The 17500-nt window shown below is 35.0% G+C and overlaps 1 protein-coding gene across 3 annotated transcripts in view; it reads left to right on the top strand.

Moving 5' to 3' along the window:
* The window catches only part of LOC144973281 (ras-GEF domain-containing family member 1B-like), a 105524-nt gene that overhangs the window by 21382 nt on the left and 66642 nt on the right, over nt 1–17500 (top strand). The window contains exon 1 of one of the 3 annotated variants that reach the window (XM_078915538.1): nt 2927–3229. The exons of the other annotated variants lie outside the window; for them this stretch is intronic. Within the exon in view, the coding sequence (XP_078771664.1) occupies nt 3185–3229 (45 nt within the window). The 5' untranslated portion in view covers nt 2927–3184. Of the gene's footprint in view, nt 1–2926; nt 3230–17500 lie in introns of those variants that run through there. 3 annotated transcript variants of the gene reach the window in all.

The raw sequence follows: 17500 nt of genomic DNA, 5'->3' as shown, positions 1-17500 counted from the left end.
TGAGCAACCTTCACAACTCTCTAAACAATATCTATGGTGCTATGGTAACCACTGTACTTCTCGTTTTGTCCTTCCATGTCATCACACTGGTACATGTTGTTTGTCTATCACCTTCGATATGTAATCACTATCGTGTCACTATCAGAAATACCATATTATACAACAATGGTTTCATTATTATAACTACATAACACAATTCGTCATCAACACGTTGTAACCGAGATTGAGATAATGATGAGGAAGATGTCGATGATGATGATGGTATTATTATTATTATTATTATTATTATTATTATTATTATTATTATTATTATTATTATTATTATTATTATTATTATTATTATTATTAATATTATTATTATTATTATTATTATTATTATTATTATTATTATTATTATTATTATTATTATTATTATTATTATTATTATTATTATTATTATCCACCAATATCAGTATCATTTTCATATTATTGAGATTTTTAAAATTATGTTTTGTTTGTTGGGGGGGGGGGGGGGGGGGGGTTGCTGTTATTTATTAATTTTTTTATTATTTCTGTTTTCTTGTTTTTTGTTTTGTTTTTTGTTGTTTTTTTTAGGGGGGGGGGGTGTTGTTTGTTTTGTTTTGTTTGTTTTTTTGTTTTTTTTTTGGCTTTTGTTTTTTTTGTAGTTCTAATCAGTAAGCTGGTATGTGCGCACAGACCTGTCTTTTTAATTGTTATTCAGCATCTGATCAAGGGACTTTGTCGGGTAGCGCATTCGCATCACAATAAATTTATGCACAGACCATGTCGTCACTTGACGGCGGTGAGATTACTTTGAAGTACGACATGCCCGCCATAATACCAAAGTCTTAACTTGGCGTCTCTTGTCATCACCTGTCCTCACCAGGTGAGAATTAAAAGGGATTAGGCCATAGCAGACACTGGATTAGGGGATTGTCGGATTAAAATCAAAGATTATCAAGGCGGTGTTTTAGTGCCTTTATCCTAAAATAGTTTTGCTTTGTTTGGTTGCCCTCCTCTCAGTTTGAAATTATCTGGTCAAATCAGCGTATTATTTAACAATGTAACAAAAGCTTAATATTAAAGTCACACATAGATATATAAATAAAGAAATAAATAGATAAAATAATAAATGAATAAATTAAATTTGATGGAAGAAAGGAGGTAATCAATGTGTTTATTACATTCATCAATTAATTGTGCGGGTTTTGTTTTTGTTTTGTTTTTTAATTTAAAAAATTATATGGCAATAAAAATCTACTGAAGATAGATTTTGGAAAAGATGAATAAATAAGAAAAAAGGAAAGGCACTCGATAGGATACACACACAAAAATCGACTTAACTCTCTCCTTACCAGCCATTTTCAGAATATTCCCTGAAACTTCACACCTACCCAACACAAATAGATTTTTTTTTCTACTCAAACAGAAAAGGAACAAGCACATTCTATACATATAATTGTCCAGTGTCTAATTTTCAACACTAGAACAAAATATTCTCTTTATAATAATTTGTGATGTACAAAAATATCAGAATGAGAAAACCGTTGGTTGCATCATGACAAATGTGACGATTTTTTATCGGAGAGGATTAAATCTTTAATTTCTAACCTAAGAAGACCCTTCCGTTTCCACTAAGACAGCAGTAACAGGGATGCAACTTGGGCTTTATTTAGTAAAGCAGCGCTGTTGCTCTCCTTGTGAAAATGAATCAAGTCTGTCAATTTAACTTGATGAAAAAAAGAAATAGTAATTATTTGAATGAAACCCACTTTTCCCCTTATGGGTTAACTTCACGTGCAGGGTTAAAACCAATTAATTGATGGTCTACTAATTTCTGCTCACCAAATCCCATTAAAAAAACGCAAGGTTATACATATTTGCCAAACAACAAATGTTTTCTATGTTTTTCTGCGTGGGAGTCGAATCAAGTGTTTTATATATATATATATATATATATTTGTATACACATATAATATAGGATACTTCCCATTCTAGAATAAGATCTTTTTACCGTAAAACCGATTCATCTTGAACTGGAGACTCAATAATCATTCCAAAAAAAAAAATGTAATGAAAAACTGAGTAACTCTAACAATCCAAGGAAATATAGACAAGCGTCTCAAAACAGTATTATTATATCGGGGGGCAAAGTAGTCCTTCAGAGCCTTGAGGCCCATGGAGCCGGAGTTTATCCCGGTTTCTAACGCGTGAAACGGACAATAGCAATTTCTTGCTATCCTTATGATAGGACGCTAGACTATCGCGGCCAACCTGATGCTGCAAATTGACTCCTAGACTTAACTTGTAAAATTTGCATGGCTTGTGGGGAGTGACTTTTATTCTGTTCTTCAAGCAACTCCTAATTCTGACCAGTTTTTAAATTTATTTTAAATTTATTTTTATTCTTTCATCTAGTTCGTTCCAGCATTAGTTTAGCGCGAAGGTACACAAATTAAATAATTAAAGAATACCACGGAAGACACATCTTTGCATCTAGCATGGGGTTACCTATAATGAAATCATTATAAGTCAGTAACATAAGATTATTATTCGAAATTCTCTGTGTTATAATATTTTTACCGTAATCTTTCTGGGTTGTTGTTTAGTTTTGTTTGCTTTTTATTCGTTGCCCTCTTGATTATATAATGTGTATTTCTTACTCAATAATAAGTGAACATGATATTTCCGCAACACCATACTTAGGACCTTTACTTAATTAGGTGTCATATTACCACCATGTTCCTTCGCGTTTCGCGCTAATCAGATAAAAGATTAAGTGACCCATAATGATATGATTGGTAGAAATTTTACGCGGCTAGCACGCGACCGATGACGTCACAACTTTGCCACTCTGACACGGGGTGCTGTGATTGGTCAATATGTCCACGCTAATGAGTTTGTCGTGTAATCAAAAAAAAACTTTACACATTCTTTGGTGTCAGATGTCTCAATTGGTTTATTTACGCAAGCGAGGATTTGGAATTTGGCATGTTTATAATGTGGTGACATTTCATAGAGTTACGCAAATTCAGTTTTTACGTGGATGAATAATGTAATTATAAAATTTTGGTTATAGTCTACTTCTTAGTTGCTTGGATGTTCTTATTCTAATCAATTCGTAGACGTTAAAAAAAAAAAATAAAATAAAAAAAAAACTCGGATTTTAATAACATTCAAGAACATGGATTGCCTTTTAAAGAGAGTGTGGAAAGTAAAACACAAGAAGGTAAATAAGCTTTCATTTGTCTCTTTCTTTAAGTAAAATAAAAAAAATCATGGATTGCGGCTTTCAAAATGATAAGTTGTTTACCATTATTTTGTTGCCAGGTTTTCAGGGGTTTTGTTTCTTTTGGGTTTCCTTCTTTTTTTTTTTTTCATGTCTTTCTTTGCCTTTTTTTTTGTTTGTTTGTTTGTTTTTCTCGTTTTTTTCCCTTTGTAACATAGTAAACGCTTTTTTTAAAACTTTATAATATTATTTAAGAACGACATCCATATATCTAAAATAAGATTATCGAGTAATTCAGCACACTAATGATGGGCAAGGCTGAGTGGTTTATTCAATTGTTACTTTTACAACCTCCATCATATATATATATATACGTGTGTGTGTGTGTGTGTGTGTGTGTGTGTGTGTGTGTGTGTGTGTGTATAAAATAGTCTTAAACCTGCCAGATTGTATTAATCGATATACATGTTATTGTGTGGTAATCCTATGGTCTGCGAAAGGAAAGGGGTGGGGTAAATGAAACACGATGAAGCGCATTGGGCACTTTCAATCTATCAAAGTTGTCGATTTAAGAATTCGAATTTCTTTATTATTTTTATCCCAAAAGATAGAATAGTCAAGGAGGACGAATCGTGCTCGGCACATTGATTCCTCGACTACAAAAAAAGAACGCGAAAATGCGACTTGTACTGTATACATTAGTTCCATGTGGCTTCGAGGGTGGGGGTGGGGGGGGGGGGGGTGAACAAGATTTATTAAATTATGAAACATTGTAATTAACGATCTGTGTGATCTTGTGGTATGACACTCGCCATCGGACCCGAGTCTGGCGCTCCGAGTGACCCGTAGTTGAGTCCTTTGAAAAGGCTCTGTACTCTCATTATCTCACCACACCCAGGTGTACAATGAGGACCAGGTCGTTAACAACCCATTGTCTGTCGAGAAAAAAGAATTGAAAAAACGCCTTACAGGCATCATGTCTCGTTTTACATGTTAAATGTTGCTGTGGTTAGGGGCCCCTTGTAAAGTGCTTTGAAAACGTTTCGTGTATTATTAATAAAAATGCTATTAAATGCTCTTTCCGAAAAAAAAAAATATCCACACAAATCCGCTTTACAAATAGTTTGATTTGTTGGGGGGGGGGGGGTAAATAAGTGCTCCATTAGCATAATTGTGTAAATAGTCCATAGTATATTTACATTTCACACTCCATCTTAGTTTCCACACCATTTCCACGAGTTGCCGTCCACCATGATTCAGTATGAGTCAGACTCCTGACAATAAACCATCACTGCCTGCCATTAGTTGTGAAACGATTCCTGATATTGTTATGATGTCCTGCATACGTGTGCATGCCAGGCAAGTGGCCCATTAAAATCCGACATAATCAAGGCCCAAGGGCTTTAACCCCGTTCTGGTGCAAGTGCAATGCATTAAGAATTATCGGAGGTGATTGGCTCTTTAAGAGATAATGAGGACTGAATACTGTTTGTGTTGCATCTTTGAATGTAAAAATTCTACTTTCTAAAAAAGTATATCTTGAGCTGAAAGCTCAAATATTGTCTTTTATTTTATTTTTTTTTTAAATATTATTATTTCCGAGCACTCCGCAGGAACGAAATGAGCACTCTCTTTGTATTTGTTGTTTGTGCAGTTGTCATTTTTCTTAAAGTTTGTATCATTGGTTTTAATAACATAAGAATCATATCAATTTGATTCACTTGAGCAACTAGGGCATATTGTTCCTCCTCCTCCTCCTCCTCCTCCTCCTCCTCCTCCTTCTTCTTCTTCTTCTTCTTCTTCTTCTTCTTCTTCTTCTTCTTCTTCCACTATTACTACTGCTACTACTACCACTACTACTACTACTACTACTGCTGCTGCTGCTGCTGCTACTACTACAACTACTACTACTGCTGCTACTTCACTACTACTACCGCCACTACTAGGGCATATTGTTGTTGTTCCTCCTCCTCCTCCTCCTCCTCCTCCTCCTCCTCCTCCTCCTCCTCCTCCTCCTCCTTCTTCTTCTTCTTCTTCTTCTTCTTCTTCCACTATTACTACTACTACTACTACTACTACTACTACTACTACTACTACTACTACTACTACTACTACTACTACTAATGCTGCTGCTGCTGCTACTACAACTACTACTACCGCCACTACTTCTTTTTCTTTCTTCATATTCATCATCGTCGTCATCATCCTCCTCGGTCCTTATCATCTTCTTCACCATCACAGGATCTTAAATGTTTACATAAACTTGAAAAGAAGAATTAAGGCACTAATTAGAATTTGAGTTGTTGTTTTTTTTTTCTTGCTTTTTTATTTTTATTTTTATTCATTTTTTTATTTATTTATTTTATTTATTTATTTATTTATTTTTATTTTTTTTTTTTTTTTTGGGGGGGGGGGGGGGGGGGTCCCGATAAGATATTGTGCCGTACTGTATGGTAATATAGGAATAATTATTATCTTTTGTAATATTTCGTTTATAATACTGATGACTGATCTCGCTCACAGATTACATCCTTACTCTACTCGTCAACCAATGACTATGTCTAGTAGTGAGTACTGATGGCGTGCGCGCACGTGATCTCTTGGTTACAATTACCCCTACTGATTGTGATTGTCTTGTCGACTGAGGCGAGTGTTTCGTCACCCTTGTGGGTCATCTCCAGGATTTGATTCCATGCCCGTTATCGATGAGTCATTTAGACCCATGCACGCGCAAATTCACTCACTGACTCATATATTCACACACTCTCGCGCGTATCCTTTTACGCACGCACACGAACACACACACACACACACACACACACACACACACAATGAAGGATTCGTCATGTTGGTTCTTTTTTTTTTTTTTTTTTTTTGGTTGTTATTTTTAGGGGGGGGGAGGGGGGGGGGGGGGGAGGGTTGTTGGGTTTGTTTTTTTGGGGTTTTTTTTTTTGGTTTTTTTTTTTTTTTTTGGTTTTTTTTTTTTTTTTTTTTGTTATTGCCTAATTCTATCTTGCCCAGAATTCTACAGGTGGCGATATTTAATTTTGTCTTCCGATGTCTATTGTATGCGCTATAGTAAAATCCGTTTGGCTAGGCTAGTTTAATTTGTATTAATGAGCGCACTGTCAATCTAGCTATTTGTCTGCTGTTTCTCTATGGCTCTTACTTTTCTCTTTACCATTCCCATCTCTTTCTCTCTCTCTCTCTCTCTCTCTCTCTCTCTCTCTCTCTCTCTCTCTCTCTCTCTCTCTCTCTCCATCTCATTATATACTTTTCCTCTACCTCAATTTATTTATCCTCTTGTTCATCAGTGTAAACAAGTATGCGTGTTAGTGTTTGTCTGTCTGTGTGTGTGAGAGAGAGAGCGAGAGAGAGAGAGAGAGAGAGAGAGAGAGAGAGAGAGAGAGAGAGAAATTACATACTGTGATTCCTTAAGAGGGCTATAACAATACTTAATAAAAGACTTGAGTTTCGTGGTTATTGATCAGCGGAATCCATGCTTACCCTGTTCGCACGCGCAGTTAACGAGTGCTGTATGAATGGCTTGAGGCGTCACATGTTGTTTAGTTGTCTTCGTTTCAAAGGGCATTGAACATATTGATGTGAGTAGCAATTTTTTTTTTTTTTGTATATCATTATAATATGCCATAATGCGGGGGTTTCCTGCCTGTAATTTGCGATATCTTATTATTTATACAGATGTCGTTTTCTATTGAGAATTATTATTATCTATCAGAAGACACTGTGAAGAATTTTATATTGTTTTAAGCCTCACGACTTGTCGATGTATAGAGTATTTGTTTTTCTTTTGTTTCATTACCTAATGCATTTTAATATAATCTCCATTGTATCACATTGATGCGACGTGAACTTATCTGCGAATCTGGTAACCCAATTTATTATGGGCTCATTGTTGTAATGGGAATCTCAAAAAAATAACGCCAAATATTGTCCATTACAACAATGTTAAACTAGGTCCATAATTGCGTTCGGATGTCAGACCTGCATAATATATGCACACGTCGTTTGGATAAATATCGGCTTCTCTTGGATGTTATTGTTTTTCTGATGTGTAGAAGACACTGTGGTGATCAGATACATTTTGTACACGTATGTTTATTATTATTATTATTATTATTATTATTATTATTATTATTATTATTATTATTATTATTATTATTATTATTATTATTATTATTATTATTATTATTATTATATACTACTATTGTTATTATTATTTATTATTATTATTATTTTATTATTATTATTATTATTATTATTATTATTATTATTATTATCATTGTTATTATCATTATTATTATTATTTAATGCGGTAATCGGTGAGTTCCACATTAAAATGTAAGCATCGCTCCTCATCCGATGGAAAAACTTCTTGCTTCTCGAAGAAAGAGTTTTTATGTTTTCTGTGAAGGATGCTCATTTTCTAGAAAGTCCCAACCCCCTGGAACAATTTTCAACAAGAATTACGTCATTGTTGATCAGAAGAAATGATTCAAAATCCATCTTAAGACTTTGTTTTTCCCCAAAAAATTTAATATGTTTTATTGTAAAGCGCTCTGAGCACTTTTTTTTTGATATGACAGAGCGCTCAACAAATAAAATGTTTTTTGCCATATTTTTTAATTGTATCGTATTGTATCGTTTAAGAGCTAATAGTTTCTTAAAACCTTTAGGCTAAATTCTCTGTTTAACTTCTATGCATAGGTATAATTTATCAATTATATAAACAGCATTCAATGTTAATTGACAATATCGAGTATTAAATATCGAATACATAAATGTCAGATTCAATATTCGTAGTATAAATAACTCTATTTACATTCATTTGGCATGCATGTCGAACTTTGTACATTCGAGTGTTACAAATAATTGAAATACAAACTCCAATAATATCCAATGTCATGTTACATTATTCATCAAAATAAAAAATTATGTTGGTAAGTTCTTTATCAGCGGCATTCTTAAAATATTAATTGTATTAGAATGTTTTGTCTCAAACTTTAGATGATTCCAAATTGTCACAGTTCTTTGAATTAGGTTATTTTCCCTAATAGACGAATTTCATCTTTCAAAAAATACCTTAAACTTATCTCACCTAGTGTTTGGAATATGCGACTAATTTTTGAAATATTTATAATCCATATTGTAAGAAATACGGGGTTTTTTTCTAGAGGGTGATAGTTAACTGGTTAGCCATGATGTAACGCCATTTTAGTTTGCATTTCTGCACTTAAATATTCTTCATTTTTCATATTTTGGTTAAACTGAGTGTTCATTATGGCTCAAAGACGACCAGCAATTACTCTAAACAAATTTATGAATCTCGTGCAATGGGTTGATGCTGGTGGTGTTTTGGTAGGGGGGGGGGGGGGGGGGTTCAGATTATAAATAATTTACGTTTTACTGTTTGATCGCCACGCGCCAGGCTTGCAGACCTTCAGATGGTTTATTTAAACATTGGGATTCTTACATCCATGAACGTCTCGAATATTCATGCGGTTATCTTGTTTTATTGCCAGTTGTAACCCATTCATATTCTGTATAACGTCATTAGGAGAATGTGATCGCCAGCTTTTTTCCTCTTTCTTTCCTCCTTCTTCTTCTTCTTCTTCTTCTTCTTCTTCTTCTTCTTCTTCTTCTTCTTCTTCTTCTTCTTCTTCTTCTTCTTCTTCTTCTTCTTCTTCTTCTTCTTCTTCTTCTTCTTCTTCTTCTTCTTCTTCTTCTTCTTCTTCTTCATTCTTCTTCTTCTTCATTCTTCTTCTTCTTCATTCTTCTTCTTCTTCTTCTTCTTCTTCTTCTTCTTCTTCTTCTTCTTCTTCTTCTTCTTCTTCTTCTTCTTCTTCTTCTTCTTATGATAAGCTTACTTCTCTTATGCTACGTTATGGTCATACAAACATATTCATAATCAACTATCAGAATGTTACACCCTGGCTAACTAGTGCTTTTGAGATCTCGAATTTACCATATCACAAATGGACTTGAAAACTTACCCTGTGCTTTACAAATCGTGATGGCATTAATGATATACGAGCCTATTACTAACTTTCTTTTCCTTTGATTTCAATTTAATTATCGATAGACATATATATTTTTATCTTCATCAGTTTTAATTGGAGATAACTATAGTCATCCTTTGAATGGGGGAGAGAGAGAGAGAGAGAGAGAGAGAGAGAGAGAGAGAGAGAGAGAGAGAGAGAGAGAGAGAGAGAGAGAGAGAGAGAGAGAGATGTTCAATTGCCATAATTCTATTTACAGTGTTTAATGTTACCTTTTGACTTGGAACATAATTCTTAAATAATTATAAATTGTCTTTACACTCCTACGCAAATTTCATATTCATTAATAATTAATTACAATTTGGCACATTCCTATCTGCTATCATACTACTTTAAATTTGCCATACGCCTGTTTTATGTCTTTCTGTTTTTTCCCCCTTTTAAAAAATCTTTTTATTGTCAGAAATCTTTCTTCCAAATAACTTTCCTCCTACTTCTTTCCCGTCACCCCCACGCCCATCACATGCACACACCCCTCATAAAAACATTCACAAGGGTACACGTCGTACTAACTCACTGCCCTCATTACCAAGAATGCAGTTAACACAGAGAGAGTAACTTGTTTGGAAGGTACTGCTTTCCTTGTAACAAAAGCAAACATACCTATGCATGAACGGGTGCGAGTAGTAGGAGTACTACAGTGATCCACTCACAAAACAAAGCAGTATCTCAAACCATCTTACGGTTATCGACTTGCTGCTTTTTTTCCCAAGAAGGGTTGTTATAGTGTGGTGTTAAAGAGCCGCCGACACACGGGCGTACTCACAATGAAACCATTCTCCTAAAGATTTCTCACAGACTTTCACAGCAGATGCTATTCGTTTTCTCGGACATTGATGTTGTTCATAACTCACCATCTAGTTTTGTTTACTATTTAGTGCAAATATAATGTAAATTTAGAAGTCTGGATCTTGGTTTTTTTTTTCTTTTTCTTTTTTTTTTTTTTTTAATTGTAAAGAAACAATTCAGATAGAGAGCTGTGTTTGTGTATAATTTAAATATCGTCATCATTGGAAAGGTCAATAAATAGGGTTTGTTTTTCACGAAATTTGAATTTGGACATTCTGGGCAAAAGGTACAGGCAATTTCTAAAACCTTGTACGTTGTTGGAGACAACCTTGTGTCAATCTTTCGAGTATGGACTTCACACACCATTATTTACTGTAATATTATTATCTTGCTTTTGTGCTGATTTGATGTTTAAATTGGTTTAACTGGGAGGAGCTCCTGTCTCTCTGTTAACATTATTTTCGTATAAATAGGTTTAAACATTCCAAGTGTTAATATTTTCTGTAGAGGATTGTAAAAGCGATCTACATATCGGCAGGTAATACTATACATGATTATTAGTTAAATATCAGATAAACCATTGGCATCCATTCAAAAGATCAAAGTGTCTTGTTTAGGTTTTGCTTCTTTTTTTTTTTTTTTTAATAAATATCTGATTTGTCGTTTGTTTTTGTTTCTTTCTTTTTATTGAAGGAGATTGTTTTGTTTTTGTTTTTGTTTTTTTTGTTGTTTTTTTTTTTTTGTTTTTTTTTTTGTTGCTGTTGTTGTTTTATATATATATTGTTTCTTTTAGATTCTGAGTTCATTTGAACATTTGTTTGCATGTTTTGTTTTTATTTTGTTCTATATTCAGTAAGATTTTAGAACCGAAAGATCATATCGTGGTTTATAGTCATATTATTATTCTTTTTCCTCTGGAATTTGAGTTCCGGTTGGCTGACGTGATCCACTATGACTAGACCTATCAATGCAATTATTTTAATGTTTATGTATTATTAACTTGTGTCAATGAAAATAATATTATGCAAATTGTGTAAATGGGCATCGGTTTCAGCAATATTATCTAGTCATTCTACGTGACCTTTCGCCTCAAAACAGTACTGTGTCGGATTACTTTGGATACAAAATTGATTAGATTTAACTATGGTACTTAAGTTGGGTTGGGTTTGTTTGTTGTTTTTTTTTTTTCATGTGAGGATAACTTTTGTGACAAAAATTATTTTTTTTTAATTCACATTTTTTGTCGTTTAAAGTTTAAATTATACTTTTAAATCCATTGTTTAGCATCTGCATCTGCATTTGTAGCACCTCCCAGACATAATACTGTATTGGGGCGAGGGGACACATATTTCAGTTCCACATCCATCTCGCGAGGTCCCAGGTTTGGAGATTTATTTTTTTCCAAGATGGAGGTCATTTTAATCGATCGATATTTGAAGGACGAGTTTTCTGGCCAAAGTTTTAAACCTAGGTATTTTTCCAGAGTACTGCAGTTATCTGCCTAGTATGAAATGGCTTTTCGTGACTATAGTAAGCCCAGGTTATTCCAAATTTTATTCTATTGTAAGCGCTCAAGACAAATTTATCCATGCGACGAATAATGTCGATTTTAGGTATATAATATTAATATTGTCTAGGAAGAAATGTGTGCATGATAAATAATCCCGTGTAATTTATCTAGGGTATACCACTCCTTTTACCCAATCACTTATTGGTAGGAGTTTTAAAAACAAAATAAAATAGTCCTTCAGAGCGATTAGACCCAGAGAGTCGGAAGTTTATCCCGATTTCTATAGCGTGAAACGGACAATAGCAATTGATTGCTACCCTTTCGATGGGACGCTAGTCAATCGCATTGTACTTTCCATCAGATCAAAAAGACTCACCTACCCAATCTCTGCTGGGTGGGCAGAAGGTGGGGGGGGGGGGGGGTGTCAGAAAAAAAATCTCGACCATCTGGAATCGATCTCGGTCCCTTTGGGTGTGAAGCGAGTGTAAATTATGAGCTATGGAGAACCCCGCATATTGGATGCATTTTGGCTAAAATTACGAGTGCATTTTGATTTCGTCGGCATTTCCGTCCGAGTTTTTAACCCACTGCCCACAGTTTTGCCTTAGATTTATTGTTTATCAAGCTGCTGTTGCTCTGTCAAATTACATTGTCTTGCCAGTTTTCAGTTTCTAACTTTTACTCCAAGTATCGATCAATTGGGCTAAAATGACCCCCGGTATTGGAGGTCACTTGAGTCTTTATTTTGACGAGCTGGTTGAGAGGGGGGGGGGGGGGGTCGTTGTTTCAGACTCGCGGTCAGACTACGGTAGTTTGGTGGTTGATTACTTTCACATCACTAAACCTAGGCAGGAAGGTACATAGTAGAGTTAGCTAGCAGGTAGTCTAGAATATTCTCAAGACATTCCAGAAATTCTTACCTCCCCACACTGTAAGATTAGGGGCAGCGTGGCTCAACGGTACGGTCTTTGCTTCACCTCGCCTTAGATCAATTTCCGGCGCTGCACTGCGGCTGACGCCTGGGTTATTCCAGTCTTCCCTTGGAATAGACCCTAGAGACAAATTTCCCCTATGGGATGAATAGAGGACATTTTGTTTATGTATCTAACTAATTATTATCATCAGCATCATCATCATCATCATCATCATCATCAATATTATTATACTGATTAACCTTAGTCGTTGTCTTATTTCGTACACTCAAATTACTCCATAGGGTTGCAGCTCATCATTTATCTTACAGGAAGGAACTCCCATCATTACCTTTACTCATATTTCTTGGCAATAATATATTTATATAGTTTATTTTAAAATCTCTTTTTGGGATCTGTTTCACATCGATGTTGTACTGTTTAGAGACGATACGTCATTTATACGGACTTTATTGGGACATACAATCGGACTTGTGACTACATTACGACATTCCATTGGAATCCATACTCCCTATTATTGAGAAGAATAGAATGAATGCGTTTTGTCAAATCAAGTAATTCTCGAATGTTGTAATTTTATCCGTTTTTCACTTTAGATTCAATTTGTAGAGTCTGATTCAGCCGGACATAATACCATATTATTTATAGTAGCGTGAAAGGGGTGAGGGGGGGGGGGGGGTCACATAAGGCGAGGTGACCCTCACGCATATATAAAAGTATTAAGTCCGAATCCCACGTTAGTTTTCTTTTGTTTTGTATTTGTTTGTTTCGTTTTGTTTTGTTTGTTTGTTGTTTTTTTTTGTTTTGTTTATTTTTTTTTTGTTTTGTTTTTTTTTGGGGGGGGGGGGGGGTTGTTTGTTTGTTTTGCTTTGTTTTTTTGTTTTTGTTTTTGTTTTTTTTTTTTTTTTTGTTTTTTGGGGTTTCTTTTTTTAGTTCCGAATAATAGGCCAGGGAGGTATACTGTACTTATTTTTAAAATCTGGATGCGCCAAACGAGAAGTACCGAATACATTCGTTTTTATTATTATTTAATTTGAACAACAAAATCTAGTTTCCATTTCATTGTTATTAAATTTTGTGATCGTTATGCATGTCTTATTTAATTTAATTTTTTTTTTACCAAGCCTCTGCTTGAAGTTGATTCCAGGGCTCAGGGGAAGAAAACGAAATAAGATTGAGTTATAATTATCGGGTTATTTCCCTTGCTTCGTTTTGAGACACTTCTGTGTTTTGAGATAATGGATATGGATTAACCAGACGGCCATCCTCGGGAAAGAAACGTATTTAAAAATTTGTCCAGAAAACTCGTCCTTCAAATATCGATCGATTTAAATGACCTTCATCTTGGCAAACACTTTCAAACCTGATACCTAGCCAAAGTGTTTATACTTGTCTTTCTCGAGCACGACAGTTAACTGGTTAAAGAATTCCCAACTGCATAGAAGATAACAAATGAAAAATGAAACTAAAATCTTTGACATCTCCCCCATCCCCCCCCCCTCTCTCTCTCTCTCTCTCTCTCTCTCTCTCTCTCTCTCTCTCTCTCTCTCTCTCTTTTTCTTTCTCTCTCTCTATCTATCTCTCTCTCTCTCTTGGTTTGTGCGTGTGTGTTTGCGATAATGAAATTGCGTATGTACATTGTGTGGGTTGGGGGGGGGGGGGGGGGGGGGGGGGAAGGGGGGCTTTTGAGTTTTGTTTTTTTATATCTTTCCCGTAACATGCTGATTATTGTAACGCCTCAATATTAAACTTGCAGTAGTCTAAACGCCTCAAAATATTTTACACTTGGTCTTTTCCTTTTTTTTTTTCTTGTTTTACTCTCTATTCACATATTTTTTAAAAAAATCGGAACTTGGGCAGGTGTGAGTACTAAATTCAGGAATGCAATACTCACACCCACTCTCTCATACCTATTATCTGTGTTATCTTCTAGAAAATTCGTTAAATTCCAGTCTATTTTCCTACCTGGATATCATCGTAATAGTCTTGACGTGAAAAGATTAATCCATAAGAGCAGAGTATTCCGGTTTGTATAACGTTAGACGGGCGGTATCAATATCAATATCAATTGATGGTTACCGTTAGATTTAACTTATCAAACTACTTATCTAAAGTTTGGTGGATAGAGCAGGGGGGGGGGGGGGGGGGCGCAAAAAATGAGAGAAAATTTTAATTGCGTTCAGGCAGGATCGATACAGGTCCCTTTGCTTGCGAGGCGAGTGCTCTACCACTGAGGTATCGGACCTACAACTAGTTTGTAAGCGGTTATATTTTATTATATTATGTCTTGACACATTTAGATTTAGATAATTGTTTTTGTCATTAATCACTTGTCTCTTCGTGCAAGTAGGATTATTTTAACATGGAAATTTTATCCCCTCCAAGGTCGTACCGTTTGGCCTCTCTCTCTCTCTCTCTCTCTCTCTCTCTCTCTCTCTCTCTCTCTCTCTCTCTCTCTCTCTCTCTCTCTCTCTCTCTTTCGATCTTGCATTGTGTGTTGAATCAGTTGCTTTTTAGTTGATACAGTTGCGTTTTTCTGAAACATTTTCGTCTCCATCGTTTGACCTTTGGCCTTCTACTATTAAAAAAAAAAGATAGTGCACGATTTCATTGTTGCTGGTGGCCTTGGTTTTCTCTTTGAAGTATTTATTGTATAGTGTGCAGGACTTAGTGCATCTAGATTAGTGACCGTTTTACGACACTGCGGTCTATAGGCATGCTTTTATTGGATGAGAAGGTCAAATCGTTGTCTGCTGTTAATTATAGTTTATTTTGTTTTCGGACTATCTGCATGCGTGTGGCTCAGTAAAGTATATTAATGACGACTATCAAGTTCGTAAAACGTTCACGACAATGTATTGTGATATTCCCCGTGTTAAATCTATGACCACAATGTAATGTGTTGTCAATGCCGCTTTTCCTCTCTGTTTACACATCTTTCGATTTTTGCTCGTATCCCTCTCCTCGTTTATAATTATCATTTTAAAGTATTTGTTTCGATGCAATTTTTCAAACTAAAAACAAAAAAAAAAAAAAACGATAAATATTGACCAGGTAGCATATATATTAAATCAAATTAATCTGCCGAAATTTAGGTTGAAAAATGTTGATCTCGTATTTCACTTGGAATTTTTCTACCATCTCCTTAAACAAGAATTGTGAATTAGAATTTATTAACACTTGCAATAATGACTAATGGCAGAATGCTGTTCAGAAGTTGTGGCTTAGAAGACAATAACAATAATCAATAATTAGAAGTAAACATAATACGACACCATAATATTTGTATGAAGTATACCAACACACATAATAATATGATATTAACTGCCTTTTATATCTACAAGAATGAAACGACGCCAACCTTTGAGTCCGATTCTATAAGATTTCTTTTTAATAATATTACTGAATATCATTTCATTTATCTACCCTTATATTTTCACTCGTTAGTGTTATGGCCAATGGTATGAATGAGTTACTGACAAAGAAATCGTCTCAAAACAGTATTATTTCAGTGTGAACCTGATGCTGAAAAGGAACCATAATCTAAACCACTAAGTCCGAATGAAAACAAATGAGAGAGTGAGTTTTGTTTTCTCAAATTTTAAATCTTATGATTCTGACTTTTCACTCGATTTTCACGATCCAGTTCAATTCGATATTATACCAAACTGACGCTATATGGCTTTGTAGTATAGTAGGATGACAATCGCCTTCGGATCGGAATGTGTCGGGTTTGAGTCCGGGATCTACGCGGCGCATGGTTGAGTCCCTGGAAAAGACTCTTTACTCACATTCTCTCATCGTACATAGGTGTATTATAAGTACATACCTGGCTATTAACAGCGTTGTCTCTGTCGGAAAAATAGTAATATCTCTAACAAGCATCATGTCTCGTCCTACAGTTTAAGTGTTGCTGTTGGCTAGGGACCCCTTGAGCACGTTTATTGGGTGTTTCGCTACATCAATATTCACGTTATTTTTTTTTTTCTTTTTACATATGAAAAGTTAAATTAACTCTTCCACCCGTGGGCATTATTTTCAATGATTCACTGCTTGTTTTTACGTCGAAATTAAGATTTTTTCCTATTTTTTTTCTCTCCTCTGAAACAGCCCTGCTTCCTTGGAACCATTACACAAGGCAAGACTACAACAACTGGCCTGCCCAACAAAAGGTATGTCGTGATTTCAACTCATGATAAGATTCTTTCGCTATCATTTTCATTAGAGATATATAAGAGACGGCGCCTGGGAAAATGGCACCAGTGGCAAAAATTATATGAATATGATATTATATTGTAACATATAAAGTATTTCCATTGTTTCATCATGCTCATTGCTGTATTTATTGCTTGCACATACTGTGTTGAACCTAAATTTTCATTTCCTATTCTATAAGTTGGCTGTTAGTTAGGCACCTTTTTGTAGGCAACCCTCTTCGAATATTATGTATGTTCAGTGGTCACACCAATTCGAGTGGGTTGTGTGTAAAATGCCGTACTCAAGGACACAACGCCAGGACCAGAGATCAATATTCGTGTTTTGTTGGGGGTTTTTTTTTGTTTTTGTTTTTTTTTTTGGGGGGGAGGGTTTGTTTGTTTTTTGTTTTGTTTTGTTTTTGGTTTTTTTTTTTTACAAAACGAGATAAGACACCGCTCATCCATTAGAGCACAAACATATTAATATCGTCTTAGTCACATTTTTTGTTCATGTATTCTGACTGTTATTACTGTATATGTAATTCACATTGTATTAATTAATTGTGACACTTTAATGAAGACATGGGAGAAACTTCCTCACAATGCGTCCGTCTCGCCCCCCCCCCCCCCCCCCCCCCCCCCTACCTTTTCTCACCAACCTCTCATTTTCTTCCTATATCTATCTATCTACAAGCTTATTTATCTCTACCATTCTCACTATGTGTGCATATCTATCTATAATAATTTATACAATATATTATATA

Source organism: Berghia stephanieae, chromosome 5 (genome assembly GCF_034508935.2).
Source record: "Berghia stephanieae isolate SIO BIC M18660-M18661 chromosome 5, UCSD_Bste_1.3, whole genome shotgun sequence".
Taxonomy (NCBI): domain Eukaryota; kingdom Metazoa; phylum Mollusca; class Gastropoda; order Nudibranchia; family Aeolidiidae; genus Berghia; species Berghia stephanieae.
This window is presented reverse-complemented; position numbering and strand designations above follow the sequence as displayed.